General features: G+C 41.9%; 2 protein-coding genes across 2 annotated transcripts; both read right to left on the bottom strand.

Annotated features, from left to right (window-relative positions):
• Positions 1-7,725: 7,725 nt before the first annotated feature.
• On the bottom strand, positions 7,726-12,340 carry LOC135252060 (probable alpha-ketoglutarate-dependent hypophosphite dioxygenase). Its single transcript, XM_064329932.1, has 7 exons — positions 11,922-12,340; positions 10,887-11,138; positions 10,283-10,592; positions 10,090-10,181; positions 9,756-9,895; positions 8,915-9,019; positions 7,726-8,254 (listed from the first exon to the last, which is right to left on the bottom strand). The coding sequence occupies exons 2-7, from the start codon at positions 11,074-11,076 to the stop codon at positions 8,162-8,164; spliced, it is 930 nt and encodes a 309-aa protein (XP_064186002.1). The 5' UTR covers positions 11,077-11,138; positions 11,922-12,340; the 3' UTR covers positions 7,726-8,161.
• Positions 12,341-15,625: 3,285 nt separating this feature from the next.
• si:ch211-153b23.4 (uncharacterized protein LOC335392 homolog) lies at positions 15,626-22,285 on the bottom strand. Its single transcript, XM_064328293.1, has 9 exons — positions 22,131-22,285; positions 20,841-20,954; positions 18,590-20,269; positions 18,362-18,461; positions 17,966-18,114; positions 17,527-17,639; positions 16,901-16,990; positions 16,659-16,781; positions 15,626-16,520 (listed from the first exon to the last, which is right to left on the bottom strand). The coding sequence occupies exons 1-9, from the start codon at positions 22,195-22,197 to the stop codon at positions 16,353-16,355; spliced, it is 2,604 nt and encodes an 867-aa protein (XP_064184363.1). The 5' UTR covers positions 22,198-22,285; the 3' UTR covers positions 15,626-16,352.
• Positions 22,286-23,268: the final 983 nt, after the last annotated feature.

The raw sequence follows: 23,268 nt of genomic DNA, 5'->3' as shown, positions 1-23,268 counted from the left end.
AGTCAATGAGGAAACATATGATGCAAACAGGTCATGAAGGCTCACTGAAAGGTATTCAATAAAAACCTATTTGCTCTATACATATTTGCCAATCACATTGACAACTAAACGCCCTCACTTCAAGCTGTTACTATACTTGATTGACATGAAAGGAGATAAACAGAGGCACACCTCAGGTGGTACAATATGATTGTTGTGCCCTTGAAGAACTTGACTGCCCTGCACAGAGCCCTGACCTCAACCCCATTCAACGCCTTTGGTATCAGTTGGAAAGCCAACTGCAAGTCAGGCCTAATTTTGTATGTAAAACTGAAGGATAGCGTGCATTGTGGTTAGTCATTGAATAATCCAGATTAGCTGTGCTTCAGTGTCCGCAATGCAGTGTAGGGCAGTTGTAAATTGTTTCTCTGTAGTCCTCTCTCTGAGGGCTCAAATGCTTTATTTCTGCATACGTTCCCAAATGAGCCTGTGTCTGTTACTTTCAACATTCCAACACTATCTTCCACTTCCTTTCAGGATCACCAGACCCCTCATGCCAGATACTCATAATTCTAAGATCAAAGCTATAGATGACACTGGGGGGGATTAACAACCTCCTTGCACATAGAGGAGGCATAGTAACAAATGTTCATTTGCTGTTAACCACGCTCGCAGTGTGAACCCCCCACAGTGTGAAATCTCTGGACTGTGCCAACTCGGCGCCTAGATAACTGCTGCATAGCCCTATAGAGCACCACCGGCGACTAGCGGGCACCGTCAGTATTTCAAGGTCGCTCCATTCACAAAGTCTAATTTAATAATTAGCCAATACAATTACAATATCCAACAGTCCTAAAACCCAAAGTGAGTGCAGGCTATTAGAATATTACAGTATCACGTTTCTTAGTTCCCTAGCCTGCACGACTTAGAAATAATTCTTCATCTTCTCGTAACCTGAACTTAAAGTAATCATGTTTGGTATGGGTATATTTTAATACTCACAACGAAGGCCGGGGTACAAAGTATATCCACCTTTCTTGCATTGCTAAATAATTATGCAACTAGATCAAAATTGAATAAATACTTACCAATGTTATTGAAACTCGCCCCACAATGGGAAAGGCAGACGTGATATGAAGGTGTGCCCTCAAAACAGCCAATGACAGCTCAGACCGCTCTCTCCCGGTTCGGTTTTTAAGTCAATGACCACCGAGGCTAGCCCTCTTCTTTTTCTTTTTTCAATTTTTACCTTTTCCTCCATACCCGAGCCATGGCTCAGGTTGATTTTTAGGAAGCTACCATCTAGCCTCGGTGTCCCCGCCGAATAACCCTGGATCGCTGTACTGTTGGACTTAAGAGTGTTCGCACCACTTCGGAACCGTGTCTTTACACCTTGAAGTACTGACGGGCTCGTGTTGGGAGACCGGTGTCGCCGATCAAGCTGGCCTGTCTCAAGCAGAATCTTCCGGCTTTGAACTTTGAACGCGTGCTGCCTCAGCTGGGTCTTGGGGATCACTTTCTCCTTATTCTTTCCTCTCTTCCTCTCCTCTCCACACTCCGACTCATAAGTAATGCCATAATTCAAAGTTTAACCTACCGTTAGTTATTTATGTGTACGTCCATACAGACCCAGCAGTAGCAAGACAGCGGCTAGACCGTAAACCTAATTGTATGGTTGAAGAACTTTGTGCTATGAGTCGAGTGTAACTGATTGTTGTCTGTCTCATACTAATCATAGGCTATGTACGTAAAATGGTATTAGTTCATTCATAGTGAGTTTCTGTATAGCGATACCCAGCAACCTTGTTGAGAGAGAGCGTATCGCTTATGAACCCTAATACTAATACTATAAGTTCTGACTAGTCACTACATTCTGCATTATGTACTGAATTGTATCGTGCTGTACTGTGCCAGTACCCTATCCCATATTACAACCAAACTGCTTAACTATAATAACAATTATTTGTCATTAAAGCATATATTTTTGTAGATGTGTGTTTGTGTTTCCTCTCTCATGCTCTCACATTTGAATTAATAAGTGCATGTTGAGGTTGATAAAGGGTGATCTCCATTTATTCTGGGTTCAGTATTCAGAGTGCTGTGCAATTAACAGGGTAGCTGAGGGTGACCCCCTAATTAAATTTGAAATAATAAAATAATATAAATTAATTTAAATTTAATAACTCAACTAAGTTCTATCAACCTTATGACAGCAGTCAAATAGCTGAGCTATGTTATTATTATGTCAGGGGAAGACACTTCATGCATTCTCACACAGGCAGGCAGATTTCAGGTTCCTCAATGTCCAGAGGAGTTGCTGTAATGCTCTTATATGAAGAAACCCTTCTCAATGAATCACCCCACTCACTAGTCCATGCTGTTACAAAACTTTATCCTGTGGGACCCAGCTCGACACCGCACCTGGAAGGCCCTAACTTCTTAAAAATGGCCTTCCAAGATTGTGGAGCTGCTAGTGTGGGATTGCAATAAAGTGATTTCTTGAAAGTCACTGACTGGTGTGCTGGGATGTAGGTCTCTTTTACATGGTGGTCCTGGATGTGAGATTTGGGCTAGATCTTGATTCATCAAACATCGATCAGTGGATTACTCTTGATAGAACGTGAAGCGTATTTGAGAATGGCATAGAATTCCAAACTTAAGCCCTATTCGCGCGGGACTACTATTACCTGGGGACCTCTAGTAACTGGTAATAATTGTGGAGGTCGTCTGTGATCTTAATCCCATGCGAATCTGCCATGTCTGTAATTTGTAAAGTAAAAATTCCACCGCAAATGACCTACCATATTTCGCCAAACACAGAGGTAATGTGATAATATTAGTCCCGTGCGAATCGGCATCGCTGTGATTTGAGGTCGTATTTTACTCTCACGCAGAGCAGAGCCTTGACATTTTCAATCATATCTGGGGGGATAATGTCAGTAAATTCGAGGAAAATACAGACTTCCCTTATCCCGTGCGAATGCGCCGCACGAAATACAGACGTGGGAGGGTAATTTCTAATCACATGAAGTCCCCAGGTAATAATAGTCCCGTGCGAATAGAGCAAATATAGTCATTGTTTACAGCAACATACCATCAGAACAACCCTGCCAGAAGGTGAATGGCATGACTGGCTGATAGGAAAGACCTGACTAAAGCCATAAACACAATTTTAGAAGCTGAGTGTTTGTGGTAAGTACATAGGAATGTAATAGACTGTAGATTTCCTTTAATTTATTACTTACTACAGTAATTTAGGGTTTCAGTTTAACAGTATGTCAGCATGAACTAAACAAGGAAGCAATTCCTCGACAAAGGAAGAATAAAACTGCCTGGCAATTCTGTAAATGATCAATCTGCCTCATTTCTAAGCACAATGTGCTCTTTTTTCAACAATTAATCAGCAACAAATAGGTGTTAACCATTAAACCGCATTGGCCTTATTGACCATGGTGTGGTTGTGTTCCTCTTAGAGAGATGATTAGATTATGCTGTTATTTGTTCAGGGAAGAACATAGTAAAATATATTTTGATCACCCAGAGATATTGCTAAAATCTATATTTAAAATATGGGTGGCTAATACCTTTCAAAACAATGAAATCGTTTTATCCATAGACAGCTAGCTAACTACCCAGATAGTCAACAAGGTTCAATAAATAAACATTTTCAAAACACCAGGAAAATGTTTATCTAACTCTCCCACACCATGTTAGTGTTCAGAATTCCCCAATCATAAAATACAGACAGTGGGACAAGTCCCACATTTATTAAACAATAAATTACTGCCAACTTGGTGTTTTGAAAAAGTGGGCAAGACGTAATCAATTGTTTCACAAATGTGTCACAAATGTGTCACACCAGGAAAAAAAATAGTTCCTCTACCTGTACGTGATGTATCCCACATTCACCACATTCGGTTTTTCATAATAATTTTAAAAAGACTTCCTCGTTGAAATTATACCTGTAGTACTCCAGCAGCGTGGGCCTACTTTAATTGCTTTCTTTGATATTTCATCTATTATCAGCAAAATTCTCCGAGCTCTGATACTCTGATACACTGAATACATGTTATTGCCACAGAATCTATTCAATATATTCTATACTGAAATTGGCTATTTTTGCTGTATATTGAAGTGATTTGGATTCGTGATCATAAGATGAATATGATACAAAAGTACAGACAACCTGCTTTTATTTCATGGTATTTGCACGTGTATATATTTTACCATTTTTCAGAAACAGCGGTTTTGTGTTGGTCTTGTAACCTAAAGGTCACATGTTTGATTCCAGGTTGGGACACTGTTGTTGTACCCTTGAGCAAGGTACTTAACCTGCATTGCTTCAATATATATCTAGCTGTATAAATGGATGCAATAAATAAAAAAAGTTGTGTAAGCCGCTTTGGGTAAGAGCGTCTGCTAAATGCCTATAATGTAATGTGTTAAGTCCCCCTGTAATATAGTCTTATAGACTTTCAAATGCATAACTGTGGTATGGTGAAGGAAGATATGAAAATGGCAGACTATGACAGAATGGAATAGAGACTAGCCACGTTACTAATATTTTGGCTATTGAATTACTTATGCTGTTTTGCTATTCCAGTATACCACTGATGGTTTGCTGGAACACTGTTATATGGTATTGTCGGTATTTCGGTACTGTCTTCTGAAATGTAGTTTCACTGCTGAAAACAATAATAATAATATGTCCTTTTACTATCTCTAACATCTTGGTGTACCTAGCTATATTAATGTGTTTATTACCCACTCATGTCATGTGTAGATCACAACGGTAGGGAGAGAAAGAGCCTGGAAGAAGGAAGGTTAAAAAAAGGTATGGGGTGAAGATCTTGTGTTTTCCCCAGAGTGAATTGATTGTTTATTATCTTGATTCAGCATAGACATGTTTCACTTAAGTTTTTTTTACTGCAGCAATTCAATAAATGGTGCGGTGTTTACAGACATGTTCAATTAATGTATTTCCTCATCTTGCCCAAAATATTTTCCTGCTTTAACCCATGTGTACATGTAAAGTAGCCCATTTATTAAAGAAATGAGATGTTATCGTTGGTCACATGCATTCTAAACAGCTAACAAAAAGCATATGATTCACATGAATTTACCAAAAAGTACTTGTTAAGTTCCTGTTCAGAAGAACTGAACACATGTTTTAAATTCTTTTTATTTTGTTTTGTTTTTGATTCACTTAACTCAAAATCAGATTAGTATACATTTTTCAGTCCAGTAAATCCAATAATGTGAGGCATCTTTCCAAGTGATACAATCAAGGCTTATTTCCAGTAGCTGAAGAATAAAACAAATCGACTTCCGATCAGTGAAGTTGTAAGGATTTAATTTTATTAAAAGAAGGTATTTGTGATATGTGAAACTACTGAAGATCGATGAAGCAGAAAGCAAGCAGTATACTCTGGTTTCCCTTAGTGTCTCCAGATCTATTCAAAATGTGCAAATTGTGCATTACTGTAGATCATAACATAATCATATATTTCACTACAAATCAACTGTAAATCAACTGTGCATGTAAGATACTGGAACCACATGTAAAATACTGGAATCTATCATTAGAGTCAAGTTGGAAGTATTTCTTGAAAAATAGCAACATCCTAATGGGTACGCAGCATGGTTTTTGCAAGAGAAGGTCATGCTTAACAAAACTTCTGGTACCATCTGATTTCCAAAAAGCATTTAATAAGGTACTACATGAGAGACTTGTTAGTAAAATGACAGTAGTAATTAGAGGACATATTTCAGAGTGGGTTCGGAACTGGCTACAGGGTAGAACACAAAGAGTAGTAGGAGGCATATTATCTGAGCAGGCAACTGTTGGAAGTAGAGTCTCACAAGGATTGATACTGGGACCACTGCTCTTCCTCGTGTATATCAATGACCTTGACATGGACATAGAAAGTACATTAGTCAAATTTGCAGTTCATACAAAACTGGGAGGCACAGCTAATAGTTTGGAATCTACTGTGTACTGTGTTTGTAATCCAAGAAGATTTAAATAAAATCCAGAAGTGGGCAGATACCTGGCAAATGAAATTTAATATATCGAAATGTAAAGTTCTGCATATTGGGAAATAAAAACGTTAGGCAGGATTACTTTGTGGAAAGGAACAAATTTGGAATGTGCTCAATATGGAAAAGATCTGGGAATAATGGTTGATCAAAGCATTTAAGGTCCTAGGCACAGTGCTGTGCCTAGAACCTAAAAAAGTAAAACAAAAAAAAAGGCCTAGTAAAACAAAAAAAGGCCAAAAGGATGCTGGGATATTTAGCCAAAGTATTGAGTATAAATCCAAGGAAGTTATACTTACATTTGAGGCCAAAATTTTACGTACACCTAGGCTATTAAAATTCAGTTTTTCACAACTCCGTACATTTTATGTTACCATGCATTTCTTTTGGCAAGTCAATTACATATGTAAAACAATTACAATTACAATGTAAAAACAAGTAAATGTTATCTGGGTAACCACTGGCGGGCTTGGGGGGGGGGGGGGGTGCCCCTTCATGCAATAAATTATGATGATGTGCCCTCTAGAGCAAAAAAATTTGATAACGTGTCTTAATGAGTGCCCTTCAAGTGGAGAAAACATGATGCAGTGCCCTATAACGTGCCCTGACAATGGTCTAAGCTTGACGTTCCCTATAGGTGCCCTTCCAATGGAAAAGGGTGCCATTATGAAGTGCCTTCTATGCCGCCCCTACATGACAGTGTCCCAAAGGGTGCCCTTTCCAGTAGAGAAAATGGGATGCAGTGCTGTATAAGGTACTCCTACAGGTGAGAAAACATCATGAAGTGCCCAATTAGGTGCTCCTCTAATAGAGTAGTGCCCCATCCAGTGGATAAAATGTGATGCAGTGCTGTAAAGGGTGTCCCTACATGCGTGAGAATGTGAGGAAGTTTCCTAATGGATGCCCCTCCAGTGGAGAAAATGTGATGTGGTGCCATATAGGTGCCCTTACAATGGGATAAACTTGAGGTGCCCTACAGGTGCCTTTGTGGTGAAAAAAAAACTCATGAAGTGCCCTCTTAGATGCCCTTCCAAGTGAGAAAACACAATGCATCATAGCTTTTTGCACACTGTTCGGGCCCCATGTTGTGCAGTAGGTGCCCTTTTTATTTTTTTGCCCCTGCCCTTCAAACAGCCTGAGACCGCCACTGTGGGTAACCAGGAAGATGGTAGATATGATCAACAGGTGTATTGTATTTAAGCCAGAAACAAAAATGTAAACAAAAAATGTTGTGGGAGAGCCTGTTGGATCAGCGGTCGGTGCATACAGTGTGAGGATAAGTGGGAAACATGTTATGAGGATTTGTTAAATACAAATTAAAAGAAACCAAAATAAAACTGACGATGGAGCCAGCCAGGAGTAGGGGAAGAGAGAGAGCTGGCCGATGTTGTCATCTTTTACAGCCTGCAGGGCCCAGCTAACAACCCTCCCAAACCTGTCCATCGACCTCCTGCAACAAACAGACAAACAAACAGGCGGGCCCAATATACAGAGGTGGGTGCTAACTCCTGAGTGTTTCTGTGTACGTTTCTCTTAGGAGCAATGAAGAGTGTAGCTGTGGTGCTCTCAGGGTGTGGAGTGTACAATGGGACAGAGATCCATGAGGCCTCTGCTGTTCTGGTGACAATGGCCATCCAATCCAATAATGCTAAGGTGGATTTGCATCCATATAAACAAAGATGAGACATCCAGCTTATTGGCTTGATATTGAAGTTCATTTTTTTATTGTATGCAAGCAGAAAAAGAACACAAAATGAACTTGATATTTAGCATGTAACAATGAAGTTGAGGCTATTATTGGATTTAGTAAGGGTTGCTTATTATGAACTGGTTAACATACATCAGACAGTCGCAAGTAAAACAGTCATTGAATACAATTATGTGACTACCACAGATGCCAGAATTCTTGCCATTATTCATGAGATCACAACACAGATTCTGCATGAACTCCATGTGAACATATTTGCTTTGATCTCTGGATATGGTACAAGCCATGCCACAGATAAACAATGAATCCTGAGTTATTCGAGTGTGCATCTCTGTCACATAAAATGCATAAAACAAAGCTCGGTATGATAGAGAATGATATAAAATATCATCTTCAAGGAGGCAGCAGGCACTGGATGGTGGTGCTCACAGCCTTCTACAGTTCTGGGGTATTGTTGGGAAAATTCCTGAACTTGTCAGTGCCACAAACCAGCACTGTGGCATTGAAACTACGAGGACGATCCGGGTCCTATCAAAGAGACACAAAACACATAATAAGTTCATATCAATGCTTACTTTGTTATTTCATCAAATTCAGTCTACGCCATGCAGGCCAGTAAGAGGAGGACAACTTAAGATCTTATACTGCATAAGACGTGCGTAGAAAAGCATGGAAGTGCTTCAGATAATCCATAAACAATCAACATGTTCTTGGAGTAGAGGGATCTTAGCGAACCAAAATAAGAAGAAAATGTATTTTATGCGATAGTGTTCTGTGGTATCATACCATTGGTAATTTATGTATTTACATTGAATGAATCTACTTGCCATTGTTGACTGTTAGATAATGGCCTGTGATGTAATGATTTAACTCTCTGACTAGTACCAATTAGAGGTACAGGTGGCAATGGTTTTTAATTGCCTGCCATCCTTCTTATGCTCACACGCTGACAAAGCTTCAGTGCGCAGGTAATTTTAATGCATTAATCTGCCCATCTAAATACAAGTAAAGTTAATAGCAAAAGTTTTTATAGTAGAACACACATGAGTGCATGCAACATAATTTGTTGTGTTATCCTCAATAATTAAAAAAAAAAAAGTGCACCAGTAATTGTGGCTGTGTATGCTTTAAAAAAGTTGTATTAACCAAAAGAAAAAAGAATTCCTGACTGGGGATAGCAGCACTCACCTGAATGGGATAGGCACAGGTGGGGACAAAACGTATCACAAACCCACAGCGCCTTCTTCCTGACGTGTTGGGGTCACTGCCGTGGATCAGCAGTCCATCATGCACCTAGCACAAGCAGCTCAAGTCAAGGTTCAGAGGTCATAACTAGTGCCACCATTTTGTCTACACTTGCTCTCTCACATGTCCTTCAGCCCTCCACCAACAAGAGATAGTTAGACCTTGTGTCAAACCACATGTCAAACAGTTATCCCTTTTGAACTACCACAATCATCTATATTGATCAAGCAATTATCAGTGATGAAGCAGAGACAGTGAATGAAGCAATTACAAGTGGTGAATTCAATTGTTTTAGCATAATGTTGAAAATTCCATTATTTTAGTGCTTCGTGAGTGAATGTACTTATTTTAGTGCTCTTTGTAACTGGCACGTGAGTTTTCATTGTCATTTGTAAGCTGTTCAATTTGGTGTTCTGACATCACAGCTTTCAAACTGCCACACTATGTCAATCAGACTCTTGCCATTTTCACCATTTAACTACAGCAGTGTGCCCAAACCCTTATCACTCATCAAAGAGCTCTGCCAGCACAATGGTGCTAGGTGTGATATCTATCTCAAATTCCCCACATCTGGTATAAAAATGTGGGGAATTACCAAACTTTGAATGGTAACCAGCTCTACAGCAGAACACCAGCTGCCCTGCATTTGTATTCTTGGCCAAGGGGAGTTTTTTTTTTTGTTGATAGATATGAGTGATACACTGTCATGGCCTGCTCAAACAATACAGTCTGAGGAAGGAGTCCAGAAATACAGATTTACCAGATGTTGATAAGTCACACTTACAGACATCTGCCCTGCCAGCAGTGGGCAAAGTACAGCTTCATCAGTTTTCACCAGCTCCTCTGGGATCTCTTGATTGACAGACAGCATGTTTCCTGAGCGGGGTGAGGGCTGGTGTGGGACGAGCCCAGAACAGTGACTGCCTGTAGAGGAGAGACAAAGCCTGAAGTTCACATATACATCTTTAAGCATTGCTAAGGCACCATATACGGTCCTAAACTAGGTCCCACGTCCTGCTAATTCATGAAAAATCCCAGATCCAATATATATTTAACACATTTTCTGAGCAAGTAAAGGAAAGCAGATGATTATATTGGTTGTTGAGAAATGGCAATACCTGGAATGACCTGCAGGGCTCCATTGTCCTCCGAAGCGTCATCAAGAGCCAGCCATACTGAGAGCACTGGCCCCCCAGCCAAACCCCAGTATCTGTAAACAATCATATGCCTGGTCACCACTGATATACACTTTGCTTATGAATAATTGTGCCAATGGTGTGAATCACAATCTGCATACTCTTTTATACTCACCTCATGTCCTGGTGCCAGGCAACAAAAGGCAACCCTGGTTTATCCTGCTGTCCAGCATGAGCTTTCCCATAATTCCCCTCCTCATTGTCGAGTGCACTGTTCTGCTTGGCAACAGTGATGCCATTCCCCACCTGTCCTTTGGAAGTAGCACCAACAGGATATTTGCAGATGAAGCGGGAGTCAAGCAAGATGACATCTGGCCCGAGGATTGTGCTGATTGGCTCTAGGACCTTGGGGTGCTTTGCTAGGGCCATCACCCAGTCGTACTGCAGATGGACATTGTGGAGACTGTACTGGGTGTACTCTTTACCTGTGCACAGGCAAACATATGCATTTTTAAAACATACAGCACAAATACCCAACCAACCCCATCACTTCTAATCATTTTCACTCCTTGTCTACTGGACAGTGCAAAAATAATGAACCAATATGGCAATCCAGTCCAATGTACATACGGTAGCAATTCTGTCTTCCTAATCATATTGTATCTTGGAGGTGTTCAAAGGACCAAGACCGCCCACTTACAAGCTACCTGATGAGCAAATCTAAGGTGGAAGACCCCTCCCCCCTGCCTTCTCATTATTTACCTGTAGTTGATACTCACCAAACTCCCTTTCCAGCTTTTCAAATGCCTCCCTGGCTGCCTGCAGCTCTAGGGCATCTAGCACAGGCAGCCCTGAGAGGAATCCATGCTGTGCATAGGATGCACTTATGTCTGATGCTCTGCTGCCCCCTGTCTGTGTGGTGGTCTCCTTTTTCTGGTAACCGGCTGGTTCACGGTCTTGTACCTTCATTCTTGTTCCACAGTAACTGTCACCTCAAACTAAGGGCTGTTTTCAAAATGTGCAGTGTGTTCCTGCTTATGGCAGAGATGGAGAGAAAGAGAGAGAGAGCGAGAGAGAGAGAGAGAGATATGTATTCAGTCCGTTAAAAGCCAGGGTGAAATATGTACCTCCTCAACAACCTCCCTGTCTGATATTCTCTCTCTCACTCTTGTTCTTGTTCTCACTCTTACTCAATCTACCTGGGCTGACAAAAAGAGACAAAAAATTCCAAGGTGCTTGGGAGAACTGTGGTGTGTTAAAGATTTAATGGGAAAAAAACAAAAACATCTCAGTGGTTAAGCAAACTAGAGGGAGTCCCCCTCCCTTTGGGGACCTGCAAAATGCAGACGTTATCAGCCTTGCAACAGTGCTTGACTTCAGTGCCCAGAATAGTGTTCAGAACACCATGTTCAGCAGCAAAATAAGGATTATTGCTGTTTACCTGCTGACTCAGCTGGCATATATTTCACATTGGATCCCAGCATCTATTCAGTTACACTAAGTCTCTTGATGGCAAACAGGTTAAATCTGATTTAACTTACTACTGAGGCAAAGGTCCATGTGATAATTATTACCACCATCGTTTTAATATTGTGGTCTCACACCTCCCCTTTCCCTGTAGTGCAATTAATGAATTAAAAAAATTTCGGCAGGTCAAAATTTGATTGAATAAAATCTTTAAACTGGCAATTTAAATAGTGGATAAAATATTGAGCACATAAGAACAGCCAACAATTCTAACAGCTTCAACTAAAATAAAAACATGGGTTATGTTAAGCATACAGTACCTGAAATCTGTGGAGGAAGAATCTTACCTGTGTGAGAAAATGTCACTGTCCAGGACCACTGTGTCTCAGTGTGCTGTGGTCGAGCCTTGAATCAACACTAGGAGATGCAGCTGAGTGAAGCAAAATGTTCTCTGAAAACTACCTTAACGAGAGCAAAATACGGGAGTGCCAACAAAATCAAAGCAGGCAACCTGAGTCTCTAAGCTTATCTATCCTCTCTTAAATAAAAAAATCACTGAACTCCCAAGTGATGGGTGAGCTGATGTGAGAGCTGAGAGAAGGATGCTTGCTACAGCTGGATCAGGGAATCTTAAATACTGTTCGTCCATCCGATGAATCGAGGGGTTTTCCAGGAAGTGAATTACGATACTTTCCCATGAATTATGAAAGCGAACTGTAGGTGTGACTGCCAGGAAAAAGAAGGGTTTCTTTTATCTATCGTCACATGTATATCCAAGGTATTTTTAACTTTACATTTTTAACTTTTACTTATTTGCTTTAACAAACATTGCAGCATGTGGCAGTGCTTGACCTATACATGCTTATTTAATGTACATCCTGCATGTTTTGATTTCCCAGAAATTCCTTTTTTTTTGTCAACACAATTTTCTGGGAGTTAAACGCTTTGTTGCCCTGGAATTTCTCCCATATATTATTACTTCATAGGGTATTTCCGCTAAAGCCATAGTTAAAAATTCACCAGGAAAAAAGCCTCTGGTGAAGATCCAGCAGTGAATTTTGAAAAATTCAACACTAAGAAGTTCAAATATAAAATCATTTTTACATTTGGGTCTGAGCATCCACATTACCATATGGAGGTAGTGTAATTGCTATTAGTTGGTGAAACCTAACTTTTTGAAGTATTGTTTAATCCATTCCATTGTCTAAATAAAAAACTGTGCCACTTATGTGTCGTGTAGATCCTAATGGCAGGAAGAGAGACCACACGGGAAAGATAATAGAACTCAGCAACTCAGGTAAAAAAAAAAATGTATGGGGTGGAGATCTTGTGTTTTCCCCTGAGTGAATATGCTTAAGAGAGTAAGTATGCTTCAATAAATAAACAAATATGGACACCTATGCAAAATATGAGTACAGAGGCAAATCAAGAAAAAATGTCCCAAGCTTTATGGAGCTCACTGTACATGTTCCTGTATATTTACAGGGTGAATGGGATGTCATATGATTGTACTGAGGTGATTGTTCCCATGTAGTAGGGAGGCGCAGAACACAAATACCATATTCGGCAACACTCGAATAATGAGATCTCCCAAAATGAGATTCTCCTCTCAAATCTGCCCAATATTATTTGGATTCAGATCTTTTTTTTCCTATATCTTTGATGTGATTTGCTCAGAAGTCACACACACACACACACACCTGCAGAGAGACAGCGAGTGAGAGTTTCCCTTAACACTAGATAGGCCAGAGGGATGCCATCGTGCTTTGGGGACTTTATAATTAAAATTACTCCACCGCCATAAATGCTATATCCTCCTGCTTTCCCGAGACTTCACTAAATATTTTGGCTTAAACTAACTGCATTTTTTAAATTAAAAAAAATCAGGCAGTTCGTGCCATTTTCTTCACAATCCCCCGACAATAAACAACAGGTGCTTTTACCCAGGTGCAAATGTGTCGCTGTCTTATCCAGCATGCTGTTCACCAACTGAATAACCAGCGCTTTGATATGAGTTTCCCAATTAAGTGTTATTAAAACTTACTTTGCACATATAATCACACAGAATTCATTCACTGCAATCATCTGATGAAGCTGATAAAGCCTTTAGGGTGGGGATGAATAATTGTGGATGCTGTAGTCATATAAATGATAGGCTTAGGACTCAGTGGAGAAAACCTGAAAAAATGTTGGTGTTTTCTCTGAAATTGAGACTTTGAATAAATGCTTTAATACCTCAACAATAGGAGTGCCAGTGATTATAATGTTTTGACATTTTATAAAGCTTTTGGTTAAACTCTACACCAGGCATGTCAAACATACGGCCCGCGGGCCGGACCCGGCCCGTTGGATGATTTAATCCGGCCCGGCATAAATTTCTGAGTATGTCAAAAAAAGAAGCGAGTCTCTAGCTTATTTCTATCAAAAGTTATGATTTTTTAAAATAAATACAAACCAAATGCTCCCTCCGGCCGCGGGAGGGCAGTAAATGTGTAAAAGAGCTCACGTCCAGCATGCGGCATTGACACGAGTTAGTACTAAAAATAAACCGGCAATCTTGCTTCACAATTCACCACTACTAAACAAGTTATCGGTCAACACACCCTTCCCAAAATGGCACTGTCAAAAAAAAGAAAAGTGGACACGGAGTGCTTCTTTGAGCTACGAGGGGAAATTAGACAGTTCATGGAGAAGAAGGGACGCCCAGTAAAGGAACTTAAATGCAAGGAATGGGTGCAGGATCTTGCGTTTATGGTTGATATTACACAACACTTGAATACACTTAACACTACATTGCAGGGCCGTAACAGAGTTGTCACTCAATATTACGACAGCATAAGTGCGTTCAAGATGAAACTGTCACTGTGGGAGACGCAGCTATCCAACGGTGACACCGCGCATTTCTCTTGTCTCACAGCTGTGCGTCCGGAGGCACCAGACCGTCCCGATAATGATTTGGAAAAATATAAAGACAACATAACAGATTTGCTGCGAGAGTTTGAGCAGAGGTTTCAGGTATTCAGTGAACTTGAGAACAAATTTGGCTTTTTTCGCTCGCCATTTACAGTGAAGCCTTCTGATATGCCAGCTGACATTCAACTCGAGCTTATTGACTTGCAGTGCGATTCCGCTATGAAGGATAAATTTGGGTCCGTGGGATTGGATACGTTTTATCAATATCTCGTGCCAGGTTACCCCAAAATAACAGCCATGGCTGCAAAGGTTCTATCCATGTTTGGGACTACTTATCTTTGTGAACAGGTGTTCTCCGTAATGAACAATAATAAAACAAAGCAGCGCTCAAGGTTAACAAATAAACACTTGAATGACATTGTTAAATGTGCTGCTACTCAGGATTTGACACCTAATATCGATACACTTGTGAAGGCAAAAAGATCCCAAGTTTCAGGAGCCAGCAGCAGCAAGTAGACTGCAGGAGTGCAGTAAGAGAGAAAAAAAGTGTGATGACACGAAATTTGTTTGCACTCATGAATACAGATCATTAAAAATAAGATTAATCTGGTTTCATATTAAAGACAATTAATATTGTGCAGTATATTCTCAGCTTCAGTAGGCCCAGCCTAGTAGTTTGATCTGATGTAGTCTAATCTTATTGCCCATGCACAGCTATAACTTTTATTTTGTATTTCTTTTTTTATTTATTTCAAAGCAGTATGACAATTAAGGCGAAAATATTTTTTTCATAGCTCCCACTTGAGTTTGTTTAGTGTGGTGAGTTGGTTCAGGTGTAAAACTGCATTCACTTAACTGTTAAAATAAACCAGTTGTTAACACATTCACCGCCTAACATGAAATCATTTTTTTTTTCCATTGTTGGTGAATAAATGTGTTGTGCTTAGAAAAGATCCCTTGTCATCCGTGATTATAATATGTAGGGTAGGCTACAAATGTAGGCTGAATGATAAAGTATAGTACTGAAAAACAAAGCTAAATATTTGGAGTTGACATTCTTTTACTGATCCGGCCCACCCGAGAACAGAAAGTCTGGATCCGGCCCCAGAGCCAAACTGAGTTTGACATGCCTGCTCTACACACTTCCAGTTTTTATCCAAATACAAATACAAAAACATTTTTGGTTGAACAAATACAGATACAAATACAAATAGTGGCATCTCCTCCACCCCTACTATATAGTAGTAAGTGTCTACTTTGAAAAAAAAATCAACTTATTAATTTAGTCTGCAAAAATTAAATAAAGACACCACATACAGGCATGCTTTTTGCACTTGAAAAACAGGTAGAACAGCATCATAAAGCATTTACACATTATAGAATAGTACAGTAGAAATGATTACATTATAAGATAAAATGAACATACAAAGACATTCAAACCTGGCAAAAATATTCTAAAGTATTTTAAATTTAGGAATGCATTTGCACATGCACTGAAAGATTATTGGTTCAGATTGATTCTAATAATTCCAGTTTCACCTATGGTCACACAGCTCGGTGCAAAATGTTCCACGAAAGGTTCCCCAGCAATTTTACAGTTAGCATCTGGTTTGTAGAGGAGCCAGTTATTGTGAGTGAGTCAGCCAGGAAATGACTTCCGTGAAGCAGAAACAGCAATCTGCTCTCAGTAAGCTTGGGGGCAGAATTAATTGGCCATAACATTTAGTTAAGTGTTATTGCTTACATATTAATTTATTAACACTATACTAAATATACAGTTTTATTTATTCATTTATTTTTTAATGTAAGCAGTTCAGGTTCACTACCTTGGTGAGAGGTAGCATAACTGCAGTGGCCCATGGGACCTATGATTCATCCTCCTCTTTCACAGGGTCCAGCTCTACTGGGTGTGCTGTCTCTGTCTTGAGCTCCTCCTGCTGCTCCTCCATGGGCTCCGAAAAGTCTGGCTCAAAGGTGGGATTCACCTGCCCCGTCATTTTCTTCTTCTGCACCTCCTCGAAAATCCGTAGCACCTGCAAGAGGCAGACACATCAACACATCGCACTGGGTGTAAAGAAAAACAGTTTTGTGATCAGACACTAATAATAAGCTAACCCGTTCCAGCTCTGCAGTGGAAAAGGGAATTCAGGGCTAGGAGGACTGATAAATACCTGAGACTTAGGAATGACACCAACTCTGAAGAAGCCAATGTGGCCGCTGTCAATCTTGGTGCAGTCTACTACTGTGGAGGCAATGTTCTCAGGCGATGGGCCGTCACACAGCACTCCATCCACCTAGACACAGAACACATGCGAACAGCTGCAGTCACTTGCACAGCAGGGGGAAATAAATTGGGTGCCTCATCAGATCAGGAAAAAGGCAGAGCCTGGTTAATGCAGCAGCCTTCCTTTACCTTATCCCCTAACTTGGCATACACTTGGTTATGATGTGTTGTGTCCGCTTCTCCAGTGGGGTTGGCTGACATTGTGGCAATGGGCCCCACCTAGAAACACAGAGAGGGAAAGTATGTAGATGAGATGTAGATGGCTACTCCATATATACATTAGTACCTCTAGGTAACAAGGACACAGTGGAGGACAGTGAACATACAATAATAATAATAATAATAATAATAATAATAACACTTCCTACAATGTTTTCGGAACAAATTACATGTTGTACAACACATAATAAAACAGAGGAAAATTTAAAATGGAAAATACTAGATCCCACGGAATCATTAAATATTTATTTATAGTAAAATATTTCATAATTACATGTCATAACTCAGTTATAAACAAATGCAATGGTAACATTAGGATCATTGCAATTTACAGTATCTTTATTTTGTACTAAAACAACTGATTCAGGCCCACAGTATATGATTCAACAAAGTGCTCAATAATGAATGCATTGTTGGCTGTTAAAGAGACTTAAAGTCAGCCATTTTTCTGAGATGGGGGGTCCTTTTATAGTTATTTTAGTTGGCCCTGGGAAGCCTAGTAGAGGATCAGCTGGACTGAATTGGGAGATGCATACCAGGTCCATGAGGTGTGTGGCCACAGTGCAGTCTGGATTTCGGATGGCAATACTCTGCGGTGTGCCAATGTACTTTGCTGATTCTCCCAGACCAAAACAATCCAGCCAGGGACCTGCAGACGGAAATGAGGAAGTGCTGCTTTAAGATATTGCGAGAACACCAGTGAGTTCCTTGTTTGATTTCCACCCTGCTGTAAGAGATAAGTCACTTTGAATAAGACACACTGGTTGTAGCGGAAGGGGTGGGTGGGTGTTGGATTCCAATCCTAAGGGTTACAGGTCAGCTTAACAGCCCACGACAGGGCATTTCTCATGGATTGTTAAACAAGGTTCTCGATTTCAATTGCTCCAGCAACAGGGTAAAAGCTATGAACCACAATGAAGAACTCTCTCCTTTCTGAAAACCAACCAGGTGATGTAAGGGGGGAAACCCACCCACCTCTGGGGATGACCATGCTGATGGAGGATGGCCAGGCAGCCTCCATGAAGTCCCACAGCACTGGATTGATCAGGTGTTTGGCTGGCTCCAGCTGCTTAGTGCTGGAGATCCACATGGACATGGGCCGGTCCTGGGCGTGCACTTTAATCCTGCAGAAGAGAGCCAAAACAATCCAGTAAAAATCGAAGCAGAGAAGGTCTTATATATTCAGCCAACCCACCCATAGTGGGGTGAGGAGGCTCGACCATTATCTGCAGCAGTATATTTGCATAATTTACATTCCCCGGCAATGTTGGCAAGGGAATGATGTGGGGACCGTCATTCAGCTGAGCTTTGCCTGCTCGTGGTATGGAAGTCCTTGCAGAACAAACCCATGTCCATATAAGGGAGACTTACTTGTAGGCCTTCTCCACTGCATCTGGCCTGTTGCAAGCCGCCACAAGCACATACACCGTGTCCGTGGGCATCCCACAGGTGCCACCATTCTTCAGGATCTCTGAAAGAGAAGCAAGTGCATAAGCAGCATGAAGAGCTTAAGAACACTCTCAAGCAGCACAGCTTTAGAACATAAAATTTAAAGCAAAGTTGTTTTTGATTTACTTGTGAGAGGGGACTAAAAATCACCTGCGATCTGCTGAACGGAGGTGGCCTTGCGAGCGGGCACATGTGGGCAGCTTTCCCTGCCCCCGCCAAAGCCACTCAGCTTGATGAAGGGGTCGCCCAGCGGAAGCTGCGGCGTCTGGAAGCTGCTGTTGAACAGGTTGGCCAGGAAGCAATAGAAGCTGACCAGGCCGAAGATGATGGTGACGCCGATATCGTAGCCATAAGGCAAGGCGTCCACCGCATCCAGCAGGAAGCTGATGAGGATGAGCTGGAAGGTGAGGGCGTAAGCGAACCAGGCCTTGCTGAGGAACAGAGCGCCGGCCGTCACGAAGCAGTTGAAGAGCATGAAGCAGATGATGCCCACGGCCACGTTGAACCCCCGGGTGGTGCCGTAGAGCCCTCCGTAGCGTGTCAGCCCCCACACCGTCCACATGATGCCGTACAGGATGAAGGCGGTGCTCTCCAGCGTCTTCCCCCGGGCGAAGGCCACCGAGCCGCACAGCAGCTGCAGGGCTCCGCCCGCCACCACGGCCCACGGCAGGATCAGCACTTCCCGGGGCCCGTTGACGCCCACCGTGGCGGTAATGGCGAAGGCCGCGAGGACGCTGCAGCCGTGACCCAGCACCTCAGCGTCAGCGTATTTGGAGTAGCCCAGGTAGGGGGCGTGCAGGTCCTTGTCGTGGAGTCGTAGGGTCAGGCGGCTGGTGCGGCTCAGCACCGCCTTCAGCAGGCCCTCGCCTGTGGGCAGCCTCCAGGGTAGCACCATGTTGTGCAGGGTAACCAGCAGCATGAGGGCGGACGCAACAAAGATGGCCGCCTGCACCCCCTGCGTGCCAGCTTGAAAGAACCCCAGGGGCTGTGCGGCAATGGCGATGCAGTAGGCCACGTAGAACAGCTGGTACAGGCCCTCCGCCAGGCTCTTCTGTGTGCTGAACACGGCCAGGATGAAGAACAGCACCGAGAAGACGATGGGGAAGGGCACGGGAGAGTACACCTTGAGGTTGAAGTCACTCAGCAGCAGGCTGTACCCCTCTGCGAACTTCAGCACTGCTGTGTAACCATAGAAGGTGGCGGCCAGAGTGTCCATGGCACGGTAGGAGAGAATGCACACGCCTAGCTGGAAGACACCCGCCATCCACAGCCACGGCACCAGGCCGGGGGTCAGCTGCGGCACCACGCCCAGCAAGGGGCAGGCCAGCACACTGGCGGACAGCAGGTTCATGACCAGGCCGATGGGTATAGCGTCATTGAGCTCCTGGGCCTGCGAGGGGGTCAGCTTGCTCTTCTTCTGCAGACCCGTCCCTGGCGGCTGCACCTTCCCCTTAGTGATGTAGGAGAGCAGGCGGCCGCTGCCGAAGTACGCCCCCACCAGGCACACCAGGAGGTAGTTGGCGGCGGTGGCGCCCAGGCCGAAGCTGGCGTCGGACAGGCCGGCGATCTGGTGGGCACAGGCCAGGCTGATGGAGAAGGCGATGATGGAGAGGACGACCTCCCTCTGCAGGACCCCCACCACCCCCATGATCAGCAGCGCCAGCGTGAAGGCAGCCAGCCCTGGCACCAAGGCCGTCCGGAGCGCTGCCTCACCAATCACTACCCCCTCCCCAGCCAAAATGTACACCAGCCCTGAGCCACACCACAGCGCAGAGATGGAGAGACAGAGAGACACAAAGAGCGGGGTGTGGGACAGGCTGCGCCGCACTCCTGTGGGGTGGGGGGGGTGGAGGGAGGGGGATTAGAAATGATCAGCACACTCAAATACATATAAGTATCGTATATACTGTACAAGCACTGGATGGACACATGTTTATTTCAAAGATCCCATAACATTTTTATTTTTGATCCTTAAAAATCTAATTGTATTTAGACCATAAATTCACTGCAACATCCTCCCATAATTCAGTAGTGCAGACAAGCACTCCTCCGAATTGTGTAATACCAGCAACTGCCTATAAGTGCAACCATTCAGCTGGGATGTGCAATCATTGCATGTGACGCTTCTTGCACAACTAGTGCTGGCCACCACAGTTGCTATTGGCACAGAAAGAATTTATGACCATTTCTTCTCACACGACAGCTCAGAACTTGAGGAAGTCACAATGAGGACAAACTTAAGATAGTTTAATGTTTCTTAATTGTTAAATCTGAACACATGTTTTTAATGGGTTTAATAGATGTTGCTACCACTAAACGTTTTCCCACAAACCCCTTTCCTGAGATCTTCAAACAGTTTCATTAAAGTTATATCAAACACCCATTCCAAAGGGCATTATACCTGCATATGCCAAGAGGGCAGCAATGATGAGGAGCAGGACTCCCAGTGCAGTACTGGGGATCAAGTCTTTTCCGGAAGCCTGTGCATAATCGTTCACAAGAAGCAGTAAAGAACCTACACGTGAAAAAACAAGAAGTTAGTTGGCATATTCACAAAGCTAAACTGTTGCCTAAACATCGTAGTATCTTCGACCTCTGCTGGTGGTCCCTATGAATTACAACTGTTAAACAGAGACGCGCGCTATAGTTCCCAGGAGCTGTGATGACAAAAGACGGTCAAGATGAATCTAAACATGCGATAAGTTCGAATTCTATCACGATTTATCCACATCTAAACAAAAAAACGTTAATAAATATGGAGTATTAAAAAAAAAAAAGTATTTGCCATCATTAAAAAGGTATTCATATCAGCAAGAATGTTAGGCTATATAATAGTCAGAGGTGGGTAACCCGGCTTCAAAGAGTAAAAAGACTGACCATGCATTTGCTCCAGCACCATGCACTAAACCAGCTGATCACAATAATTAGTTCTCCCATCATGCTGAAGAGTTATGCTAATTAGAATCACAGGTAGCATGGGTGGCTTTCTCTTACGTACCACTCTGAAATCATAACTGTGGTTGAATAGCAAGCTACAGTAACTTATTATTACTGTTAATCATCAGCGATAAACGTAAGAACTAATTGATCTGGTCAGAGACTTAATCAGCACACTGCTCGAGCTTTTTAATTTAATCATATAATAATTATCTTTACTACACTTTTCCGTTACGGGTAAATAAATAAAATAAATAAATAAATAACAATAAATAGTCCATTTCTGAATGTGCAATAGGCTACCTGTCAGGAAGCTTGTTTAATTACACGGATAATTTACTGTAAACGTATGGTATTACTAACTCATCTTAGCCTACCTGGTTTTCGTCTTTAGCCTACTGAAAAAACAAAATTCAACCTCCCTGAGATTGATACTGCTAGAAATATAATCAGCCTACTTTAACGTTGATTCACCACTAAACTGAACAAAATACATGCATAGGGTGTCGCTGAATATCTACAATTCAAATGCAAGTGCAAGACCTGATCTAGGGCATTCTATCTGAAAAAAAAAAAAAAAGTTTAAAGTACATAGCCTACATAAAAATGTATGCATTTTGTGTGTAGGTTTTAAATTTCCGCTTTTAAAGTTTTGTGAATTACCCCTATTATTTTCACTCCTTAATTTTGCACATAAGTATTCTAGCTAGTAAAGCACACAGCGACGAAAAAAACAGAACGAAAAGTTATTTACCTCCAGTGATTCCCAAAATACCAACTGAGAAATGCAGCGACTCGATTTCCACTCGCGGCTCCGCCATCGCGACTTCACTTCGGTAGCAAAAGGGTTCAGGTTTTACTCAGTCGCTGTCATTTTAAGCACCCACCAGTTTTGCGTCATTTCACAGAACCATGTATGTGTTAAAACCACACCCACATACAGGAGTCGAAATTGGAGAGGTTTTAGAAATTGAGTTGAAGATGTGTTATTTTTCCGGAAGGAAGTTACCCTATGAGATTGGATCTTGTTTTGGTAGCTTTCATAGTCAGTTTTTATTAAAATATGTTTAAACTTATTTTTAACTGTAAGTACTAAATGAGTAATACATTCTTGAAAAGCAAATGAAGACATAAAATTCTTATTTAACCCTCCTGTTATGTTGCGGGTCAAATTGATCCTTTGTAAAGTTTGAAAATCTAGGAATATGAAACTTCTTCTACTGGCCTTAATTAGTGTAATCAACATTTGAAATGAAAATGGTTCATTTTATGTATTTGCAAACCCCCCCTGCATGTTTATATCACAGAGATACTGTTCAGGTCCATTTGACCCGACAGTGAAAGTGGAGGCTAAAAGGGGTCTGAAGTGTCAAATTTAGACCATTTCTTTCTTTGCAGATGTGAGACATAAGGTATTTCCTACTCCCTCCCACCATATTTCACCCCAATCACACACACACACACACCCACATCCACACACGCACACACAGACACACACATACATGTTTGTATTGCTATACTTGTGAGGACTTCCCATTGACTTACATTCATTCCGTAACCTCTAACCCTAACCCTAACCCAAACCAATACATGCCTAACCCTAAGTCCTAACCCTAAAACAGCCTCTTGAACTTGTGGGGACCAGCAAAAGGTCCCCACCTTGCGTAATTTTCCTCATCCTTCTATCCTTGTGGGGACATTTGGTTCTCACAAAGATAGTAATACATGCCAATACACACACACACACACACACACACACACACATTTCACCCCAATCTAACACACACAAATACACACATACATACAAACACTCTTTCTCCTTATTATCCATTATCCCTACCTCACCTGTAAAGTGCGAGAAAGTGCAGATATGCCGAACTGTTGGTGATCAA

The sequence above is a fragment of the Anguilla rostrata genome, chromosome 3 (genome assembly GCF_018555375.3).
Source record: "Anguilla rostrata isolate EN2019 chromosome 3, ASM1855537v3, whole genome shotgun sequence".
NCBI lineage: Eukaryota > Metazoa > Chordata > Actinopteri > Anguilliformes > Anguillidae > Anguilla > Anguilla rostrata.
The sequence above is the reverse complement of the archived record's forward strand: the minus strand, read 5'-3'. Positions and strand labels throughout refer to the sequence as shown.

Excerpts from the sequence above, each read along its gene's own strand:
- si:ch211-153b23.4 (XM_064328293.1), bottom strand. The coding sequence starts at position 22,197 with ATGGCGGAGCCGCGAGTGGAAATCGAGTCGCTGCATTTCTCAGTTGGT. Across the intron at positions 20,270-20,840 it reads TGCCCTCTTGGCATATGCAG|GAGTGCGGCGCAGCCTGTCC; the intron begins GTATAATGCCCT and ends CCCACCCCACAG. Across the intron at positions 18,462-18,589 it reads CTCCGTTCAGCAGATCGCAG|AGATCCTGAAGAATGGTGGC; the intron begins GTGATTTTTAGT and ends CTTCTCTTTCAG.
- LOC135252060 (XM_064329932.1), bottom strand. The coding sequence starts at position 11,076 with ATGAAGGTACAAGACCGTGAACCAGCCGGTTACCAGAAAAAGGAGACC. Across the intron at positions 9,020-9,755 it reads TGCTGGCAGGGCAGATGTCT|GTGCATGATGGACTGCTGAT; the intron begins GTAAGTGTGACT and ends TGCTTGTGCTAG. Across the intron at positions 8,255-8,914 it reads CCTGTGCCTATCCCATTCAG|GACCCGGATCGTCCTCGTAG; the intron begins GTGAGTGCTGCT and ends TCTCTTTGATAG.